Source organism: Priapulus caudatus, unplaced genomic scaffold (assembly GCF_000485595.1).
Source record: "Priapulus caudatus unplaced genomic scaffold, Priapulus_caudatus-5.0.1 Scaffold547, whole genome shotgun sequence".
NCBI lineage: Eukaryota > Metazoa > Priapulida > Priapulimorpha > Priapulimorphida > Priapulidae > Priapulus > Priapulus caudatus.
The window spans coordinates 52,548-62,820 of record NW_014577608.1 but is presented as its reverse complement, the minus strand read 5'-3'; the positions used below and the strand labels follow the sequence as shown (position 1 = coordinate 62,820).

At 48.9% G+C, this 10,273-nt stretch overlaps 1 protein-coding gene across 1 annotated transcript in view; it reads left to right on the top strand.

Moving 5' to 3' along the window:
- Positions 1–2,467: 2,467 nt before the first annotated feature.
- The window catches only part of LOC106811509 (arachidonate 5-lipoxygenase-like), a gene marked incomplete at its 3' end in the record, with an annotated part of 20,911 nt that continues 13,105 nt past the window's right edge, over positions 2,468–10,273 (top strand). The window contains 5 exon segments of the mRNA XM_014815153.1: positions 2,468–2,785; positions 3,245–3,358; positions 3,553–3,814; positions 4,262–4,390; positions 4,803–4,900. Coding sequence (XP_014670639.1) covers positions 2,568–2,785; positions 3,245–3,358; positions 3,553–3,814; positions 4,262–4,390; positions 4,803–4,900 — 821 coding nt within the window.

Here is a 10,273-nt window from a genome sequence, read left to right as displayed (position 1 = left end):
CAGCCATCCCCGCAGCATACCCCGCGATGCATCCCATGCAGCATGCCCCGCACACCCTTACATCATCTGCCGCGCTCAGCATTCTGCCGATCCCTCATGTCGAACCTACGCGACCGAGGATGCAACAGCTGAAGCTCACGCTCCATGGGTTCGACTAATATACTGGCGTCAGGCTGCCTGCCTTCATCGTCAATCAGGGAGCATGCTGCCATGGAGCAACATAAATAATTATCGCTCTGCGCTCTGCTAAACACACATTAAATATGTAGCGGTGCCTGCAACAATCGCGGCGTGTGCAATGACTGAGGTGTGTATTGCTGGCCTGCGCGTGCATAATGTGACGCGTGGTCACGCCCTACGTACACTTTACACATTATAATGTCACTTTGTACATATGACTATACTACTTATGCCTATGATGTACATGGTACAGATGACTTACACTTACCTATTGATGGCTGAGCTGTAGTACATATAGACTCTACAGCGATACCTATGATGGACTGTACATGTGACTTACACTTAGCCGGCGATAATGATACAGTGTACTATGTGACGTTGTTTACCTCAGACTATGTACATGTAGATGTGACGTATTTACTATCCTGTGATGCTACCTCTCTAAGATGGTGATCCTCCGTATTAATATACTAGTGATGTACGGCGCTACATGTGACGTAGTTGTACCGTGGGGATGTGACGTGTATATGTGGACGTATTTTACAATGTGATGTTACGTGTACATGGTGACGTTATTTATACCTGTGATGTACCGTGTAGATGTGACCGCGCTATTTATACATGTGCATTAAGGCCATGTGTAATGTAACGTGAACCGCTTAACATCACAGCTAGACACGTTGCCTAGGCGTGTTTACCGCGTGGACTGCGCGCTCACAGGATACGAGTATGAAACGTGATCAACTATTACATTTCTATGTGACAACTGGCCACATCCTAGGCAAAGACCTCTCGATATTACACGAATGAGATACTCAGTAATAGTTAAAGTACCGTATAGCACACGTTCACATGCCCGCCCGCTCACCTCCGTCACACACCACTACAGTACACACCCACACACACCACACCACCCATCGCAGCCGCACGCCGGCGACGGCACGCACCCACGACACGCGCCACGCACGCGCGCATCGCGCACGCGGCACGCACACGCTCACAGCGCGCACGCACACACACACGACACACACACACCACCACACCACACACAGCACACACACATTCACACAGCACACACACACACAAACACAACACCAGCCGCTGTTACACTCACCTATTTAATAAGTTACGTCGATCACAGTTCGCTCCGGCTACATCGGACGATGGGCAGCTCGGTCTTCAGCATCATCTGAGGATGTGTATAGCATGGCCGTAAGGATTGGAGAGTCACCAGGTGCGATGCGTACACAGCTAGGTACCCCCGCCACCGGCTGTGCCAAGCATATGCCTGTATAACCTCAGCTGTGTGCGCGCGTAGCTGTGTGTGGCTCGCGTAGGGCGCGGCGGTCGTCAGGGGTTGCTGTGTGTGTAACGTTGTGGCGTGGAATCTGTACGTATGTGCCGTGTGTTACGGTTGTTGCGTAGTGAGCGTATTGGTGCGTAGTGTACGTGCGCTTCCGCGTTCGTCACGTATGTGCGTGTGTACGTACTGTGCGTCGTGTACTCGTTGCGCGGGGCTACGTCATGTGGGGTGGTACGGTTCTTGTGCCGTGTGGAGCCGTAGCGTGAGCTTTTGTACGTAGGTAGTATGTGGTGTTGTGGCCGGTCACAGATTACCCTGGGCTCCTTGCCTGAAAGCCGAATAGACAGAGTGTCTGCCATCTTGTCTGACGATACCATTCAAGTTTGCCACGGGGGCTGAGGCTAGGGCAGGCAATGTCGCGCCCGAAACTGGTTACGGCTGTACATTACAGACAGGATTTCGATTACATTCGCCAGCATTGCTAATCACCGGAGCATGACCGCTCTGCGTGTCAGACGACACTTACTAACACCGAGTTAGTAGCATCAACATGCGCACCCTAGAATCACGTGGTCCGACACAATGAGCTGTATTGCTTTACGTCGGACAATAAGCATTGTGACGCAACAACGTCAACTCTAAGGTCTCTCGTGACGAATCAATTCGCCATGATTACCATGGAACTCAGTTCTGAGACACGCTGATACTGTCCACAGAATAAACTGAAAGTCACAAACACGCTCGGTAGGCCGACGAACCACATACGAAATACTACAATGGGCGAGAATGGCGAGAGAAAGGCGAGAGAGAAAGAGAGAATGAAGCAGAGGAGAGACGATTTCGGGAGAGAGAGGAGACGAGACGGAGCAGGACAAGAGATTAAGAGAGGAGGAGAGAGAGATGACGAGAGGGAGGCCACGACGAGTTAGCGAGAGAGGAAGGAGAGAGCCCCCGCTCACCCTCACACCTGTTCATCTTATAGTTGCACCTGACAAGCAGCACCACAGGAAGACACGCTATACCAGCGGACGTCCGATATATAAGGAAGGCTTGACGTACGAGCAGCAGCAGCAGCGTGTGGAGGATGGGTCTCCTCATTAGCTACATGGGTCAGGTCGTGAGCTACGTGAGTCAGGCAGCCCTGCACGTCTACCGACCGTACCTGCTGAGTAGCAGCGAACATCACATCTACGTACGCACGGGCGACAAGCGGGGAGCTGGCACCGACGCTAATGTCTATGTACGGCTGTACGACAGCGATGGCAGGCAGTCCGCAGATATCACCCTCGATGTCCCGTTCAGGTAGGCCTATACTGTCTTTGCAACACTTATATTTCTTTTAAACATTTCACGTGGTGTTGTGTTTGCATGCACTTTATATATTTTTTTTACACAAGTTAAGTCTGTTTTTTTGTGGGGCTTTTATAAGGGGGTTTTATGAACCTTTTCTCGCGTGATTCTCGGTAAAACTATGTGTGCAACGTTTTGGGTGTAATTCGATTTCTATTTTCGGTGCAAGTATTATCATTATTGGCTTTTTGTGTAGTTTCGTCTAGTTACATATATATCTGTTATATCAGGAGTAGATAATAGGGACCCCCTATTATCTACTCCTATTATCTACCCCTATCTATCCCTATTATCTACTCCTGATATATATACACGCAATATCTTCCTACTGGTTCTATCGTAACTTCAGGCCGCTCGTCAATGGTCTTTGTGCAAAAGTAAAATGTTATGTTTTTTATGCTTCGTTTCCAGGGATGACCTTGAACGAGGAAACATGGACGTATTTCCTTGTCCGAAGCTGGCGGGATTTAAGGATATCGCGAAAATAGAGCTATGGCGAGACGAGAAGGGAATCTGGGACAACTGGTAGGTTACGATATTAAAACATCATGTATTATATATACGTGTGTGTGTGTGTGCGTGCGTGCGTGTGTGCGCGTGCGTGCGTGTGCGTGTGCGCGCGTGTGTGTCCCTTCATCATGTCACCCCCCACCCCTGAAACAACCCTAGGATCGTTGCTTTCGCGACAATCATGGTGACGTCACTCGCGCGCTGCATAGGTACGTCGATTACGTCATGGTGCAACACGTCGCCACCAAGCGGTCGTTCTACTTCCCGATCCACCGCTGGATTCGCGCCTACCAACACTACGTCTTCAAAGAGTTTGACAGCAGTCTACCGCAACACGACGACGAGCAGAAGTTCCGTAAGCAGGAGCTGCTAGAGAAACGGCAGACGTACGAGTTCGTCTGCCACTATTCCGGCATTCCGACACAGGCGAAGAGTCTGCCAGCCGACGAGAGCTTCTCTAATGAGTACAAGGTGCGTGCGTGCGTGCGTGCGTGCATGTGATGGAGAGAAGTGCAGTGATGCAGATTCTCTTCTTTTCTTTCTCATTCCCGCGAATCCGCAGATTCTTTCTGCTTCTTTCTTGCAGTCTCTCTCTCGCGCTCTATCTCGCGCGCTCTCTCTCGCTCTCGGCATCTCTGTCTGTCTCTTTCACGATCTCTTTCTCGCGCTTCTCCTCTTCGCTCGTTCTTATTTATTTATAGTGTTATTTAAATGTTTGAAATCTATCACAAACCTAGCTTAACAGTAGACTAAACAGGGGTTAAAAGAGCGGGCACGGTAATCGTTATATTATCGCTTATCGTTTATAGCTGTCTATCTCTCTCTCTCTCTCTATCTCTCTCTCTCTATATATATATGTAATATATATATAAATATTAGTATTGTATATGTAGTGGTGTTGGGTTTGTCGTGTTGCAGTGGAACCTCGTGGCCCGTAAGGTACAGATGCTGGCCGAGAGCGCCATCACGCGGCGACTTGTCAAGGACTGGGAATCCCTGGAAGACATCAAGAACATGTTCAAGTTCAAACACTTCCCTCTGCCCGAGGTCAGTGACGTCACCGAGGTCACCGCGCATGCGCCCGCCTTGCGTGCATGACGTCGTCAGTGTGACGTTTATATTATTTTTAGTCTGATATATAGCATCTGTATCTCTACTGGTGATTTACAGGGAAACGGTATGATGGCGGACAACAACGGAATGATATTTGTAAACTATTACCCTATCAGCACTTACCTATCATTGTTGGGATGAGACGTTCAAAAAACAATGCTTGGCAACGAAGTGCCGTAAATTTCGACAATATGGCGTGTACGCGTGAAAAAAACAACACTTGAACTTGTCTAGTTTACCTAACTAACCCTAAGCTAGTAGCAATAACCAATATTGTTTGGTTGTCTTTCTCACGAGGAGAGGTCTATGTCGTCTACCTGTCTGATTAGCGGTGTTGTCGTTGCAGTGCGTGAATGATTGGCAGACGGACGAGCATTTCGGCAGACAGCGGCTGACAGGCCTCAACGCCGTCGCCATACGACTCTGCACGGAAATACCCGACAAGTACGGTCGACCTCTACCTCACTTACCGCTGGGTGGCGCCACGTGTCACTACTAGCTGTAAACTCGGGAGGGGCGTTCTCAGAAACATTGTAGCTCTAAACGATAGAGAGATTATTAATATTATTACATCTCGTAGGAAATGTTCCCTATTACGACTAAACTTATTGAAGACTACCCGAATAACGTACTTGAATATTAGTGACATTCAGCGTTTCGTAGCTGGCCGTGTGAGCGCGTCGGTTCTTACAGAGATGTATCAGTGACACGGGTATAACATCACATCTGCCTCCTCCCTTCTCCACGCTCCCTGCAGCTTCTTACAGAGATGTATTAGTGACACGGGTATAACATCACATCTGCCTCCTCCCTTCTCCCCGCTCCCTGCAGCTTCTTACAGAGATGTATCAGTGACACGGGTATAACATCACATCTACCTCCTCCCTTCTCCCCGCTCCCTGCAGCTTCTTACAGAGATGTATCAGTGACACGGGTATAACATCACATCTGCCTCCTTCCTTCTCCCCGCTCCCTGCAGCTTCTTACAGAGATGTATCAGTGACACGGGTATACAATAGGAGCAAGACAGTAAACAAGCGTTCACCACTGGCGACCGTAATGCGCGCAGCGCGGTGTTCGCACTGCATAGCCGTACAGATGAACTACCTTAACGTCGGCGCTCTGACACTTCAACCACGCCTCGTCTCACCATGCTACACGCTCTTCACAACGCTTAACACGATATTGCATCCGCGATCCTGTCCAAGAGCTGGCGCCAACCCTAGGGGGCCGCGAGATTGCAGTAACGCGTGTGGTTTGCGAACGATCCGTTCGTGCCATCTTCCTGCTGCATCGCGTTCAGGAGTGACATCACGCTGACGCACGCTACGCGCAACCGTCCCGACGACAACGGCCGCATCCACCACCGCCGAACGACGAATGCCTCATTAGGGGCGCTGCAGCAACCGGCGGAGCGCGAGATGCGGGGGCGGCGACGCCATGCTGAGTTTAGCGGTGTCGTCACAAGAAGATGTATGTATTGTCAGTGACCACTAGAGGGCCAGCAGCCACACAGTTAGTTACCATTACCGACAATGTAACATAACCCAGGCCAGAGTGAAGGCCGCAGGATGGATTTTAGGATGTGGAGGGGCTCGGAGCATGAGAAGGCATTCTGCCCCTCATTCGAAAAGGAGTGATTCGGAGCTAACCTTTACCCAAGCCTTTAATTCACCAGGATATTTCCTGAAAACAATTCGTCTTTGTGGGAGGGTACTATTTTTTAAAAATAACTCAACTATAAATGCTACAAAAACACTACATAATTAAACAAGTCTTGAAAACTAGCTGTCTATCAAGTCTTTGTCGGTGCCTGACCCACTTATGCGTGGTTTCGTATAGAGGTGTTGGTGTGCATGCACACAGCTTTACTACCTATGGCTATAGATTCTATTCCGTACTGGACGGAGTTATATTTTTGGTTACATCTTTATTGTTTGTTTAATCCAGATGCAATATACATGCATATTTTCTGATCCTGCAATATGCCTGTTTGTTCATGATAATTTTAATTCTAGGTATTGTGATAATGATATAAATTCTCCTGATCATTAATCATTATCCGTTTACACTGCTGATTCGAATTTTACAGCGCAGCTTTAAAATTGAGCAGCTGGTGTAAATAATTGTTAAAAATCGTGATTGTTATTTATAGTTAAAAAAGAAGTTTTATCGATCATCGTTAGCTGGTATTTCGCAACAGATGATCTTCACTTGTCCCAAATATTCTATAGGTTTCCCCCTAGTTGCACAAAACCCCAACTTGCTGTGCATAGTGAAACAGAGTACGGAGCTGGCTATGACTTCTGATTCCCTGAAGCGCGCACTTTGATTGTTAATCGCTGACGCTTTGGGGCTGTGATAACTGCTTAATTAAGAAGCGAGCGTGACAAACAATCATTATACCGTTATCAGGTGTGGTGGAGCGTCCACCAACGTCTATGCCTTCAGTTAAAATTCATTCCCCCCCATAGAATAGTAGTCTGGTTATGTTATTAGCCTGTGTGTTTATCTGCCGTCCTTGTGTTTACATACATAAAAACAGATTTTAACGTAATTAAGATGAACGAAGTTCTGATGCATTTGCGTCGCAATGCGAACACACCTTTTCCGGGGGCCGCTCACATTTTATGATTATTTTGTATAATGTCATATACTCGCCTATCGTGATATAAAATAATGATGAAGATGTAACCCTATTAATATTACAGTAAAATGTCTGTATCTTAAAAGGCAGAAAATTGTGTTTTATGTTTTGCGCATGTGTGTGCGTGTATGGTTACTGCAGCAAGGCGATAGGTGGGCGTGCTCTGCTGGTGTTAGGAAGTCGCTTTAATGTATGCGGTTGTCCTGTCAGCGTTACACATGTACCCGCGTCTGATAAACTAAGCGACTTAAAATGATTTAAAATAGCAGTGATTGTTTGAAAAAATTGCTGGATATGAAAAAGCAATGGCTTTTTACGCATATAGACAGATTAATTTCGTTCTCAACAAGTATTTCCCCACTGTAGGCAAACATCAGGTTCATGTTTTCATTGCCTCTATTTTTCCGTATCCCCCTCTCTCCTTCCTCTCTCGCTCTCTCTCCTCTCTCTCTCTCTCTCTCTCTCTCTCTCTCTCTCTCTCTCTCTCTTCTCTCTCTCCTCTCTCTCTCTCTCTCTCCCTCTTTCTCTCTCTGCCTTTCTCTCAGCCATTCTCCATTGTGTATTTGTATGTGTTCGTGCCTACGCGCGTGTTTGTGCTTCAGTATCGTGTGACAGTATCAAGCGTGTCTAGAAACTGGTTATGGTAATTGCGAATTGCATCTCACGAGAGAACTAGAGTTGACGTTGCTGTAAATTCCTATTGTTCCGACGTAGCAATACACATTGTTGGAGTGATCTAGGGTGCGATGTTGGTGCTACTACTGGTGTTAGTATGTCCGTGACACGGTCATGCTCGGTGGTTAGCAATGCTGATCGAATGTTGATCCTGTCTGTAATGTAAACCGTAACCTTGGGCGCGGACATTGCCTGCCTAGCCTCAGCCCGTGCAAACTTGAATGATCGTAGAAAGTGGCACACTCTATATTCGTTCAGGCAGGACCAGGGTTCTGTGACGGCCAACACATACTTACGTACAAGCTCACCTACGTACATTTACGCACAACGTACACGTCACATAACGTACGTAACGCGTCAAACGTACATCCACCACATCGTACACACGCACATACGCTACGAACGCGCACTGTACACACGCAACAACGTACACACGCACAAACGTACCCACACCATACTACACACGCACAAGTACGTAACACAGGCCGCACACCGACGCGATCACAATACAGCACGCGCAAGCACACAGCTGAGGTATACCCAGGCAATTTGGCACCAGCCGGTGCGGGTACCTAGCTGTGTAGCACGCACCTGTGACTCTCCAGTACTACGGCATCTATACACATCTCACTGGTGTGAACCGGTGAGCTGCCACGTCGGACTGTTTAGCAGCGAACTGTGATGCGACTAACTATTAAAATGGGAGTGTAACAGCGCTGTGTGGTCTTGTGTGTGTGTGTGTGTGTGGTGGTGTTTGTGTGTTGTGTGTGTGTGTGGTGTTGTGGTGTGTGCTGCTGTGTTGTGTGCGTGCCGTGCGCGTGCTGCGTGGTGCGTGCGGTGGTGCGTGTCGTGCGTGCGTGCGTGCATGTGTGGGTGGTGGTTGTATGTTTGCGAGTAGCGGCGGGCATGTGACACTGTATAGTATTTAATTACTATAATATTAGTGTTAATATGGGTGTAATTTCTAGTATTGCAGTTGTTAATAGAAATGTAATAGTGATAGTTTCATATGTATTTGTGAGACGCCACTAAAACGCGTAACAGCGTAGGAACGTCTTAGCTGTATGTACGGTCAAGTTAGCATGTACATGACAGCACATTATAAATACGTGCACACTACAACGTACATCAACAGGTATAAAACGTCAACACTGTACACGACATCACATGTAAAATACGTCACATATACACCTACATCACAGACTTAAATCACGTCACATGTACCGTACATCAGCAGGTATACCGCAGAGTACGTCCACAAATCTACATGTACATCACAGATATTAAATACGTCACATCTACCATGACATTAAGGTAAAATACGTCACATTACATATACATTAATCCAGGGTAAGTGTGAGAGTCAATCATGTACAGTCACATCACCGCCTAAGTGTAAGTCCACCCACTCGCTACGAGTGTACCCACCCATAGTAAGGTAATGTCATACTGTACAATGTACACATCGTAAGTGTAAGTCATAGTACATGTTACATCATATGTAAGTGTAATAGCGTGACCGCGTACAATTATGCACCGCGCATACACACACTCGTCATTGCAACACGCCCGACTTTGCAGGCACGCGCCCCTTATATTTAATGGTTTAGCAAGAGGAGAGAGCTAAATATTTAGTGCCCCTGGCAGCTCTCCTGATATTTACGAAATGAAGGCGGCGCCGTGACGCCATACATTATCACCGCGTGAGCTTACTGTGCATCCTCGCGCGTGGGTTCCATGAGGATGCCGCAGAATGCTGCGGGGATATTAGGAGTGCTGCCGGGGATGCTGCAGGATGCTGCGGGGATGTGCCTGCGGGATGCTGCAGGGATGCCTGCGGGGATCAGGAATGCTGGTCGGATGCCCTGTAGAGTGCCGCGGGGATGCAGAGATGCTGCGGGGATGCGGGCAGGCGACTGCGGGATGCTGCAGGATGCTGTGGGATGCTGCGGGATGCAAGGTATCTGCGGATGCTGTGGGAAATGCTGCAGGAGTGCTGCAGATGTCTGCGGATGCAGGGATGCTGCGGGGATGCTGTAGGGAGTGCGCGCGGGAGCCAGAGAATTTCTGTCGGTGGATGCGCAGGTGATTGCTGTCTAGGATGCGTGGGGATGTCTGCGGGAATGCTGTTGGTATCGCCGGGGACTCGCTGCAGGGATGCTGCGGGATGCAGGATGCGCAGGGCTGCGTCGGGGGGGATGCTGTGGGAATGCGCAGGGATGCTGCAGGATGCTGCGGGGATTGCAGGATCGGCAGGATGCTGCGGGGATGTCGAGCGCGGGAGCGGCAGGGATGCTGCGGGATGCTGACGGGGAGCGGGCAGATCTGCGGGGATGCTGTGAGGGATGCTGTGAGGATGCTGCCGGAGCTGTGGGGATGCAGGATGCTGCGGGATGCCAGGGATGCGGCAGGGATGCTGGCGGGATGCTGGGCAGGGATGCTGTGGGACAGGTATGCTGCGGGATGGCTGCGGGGATGCTGCAGGGATGGGCTGC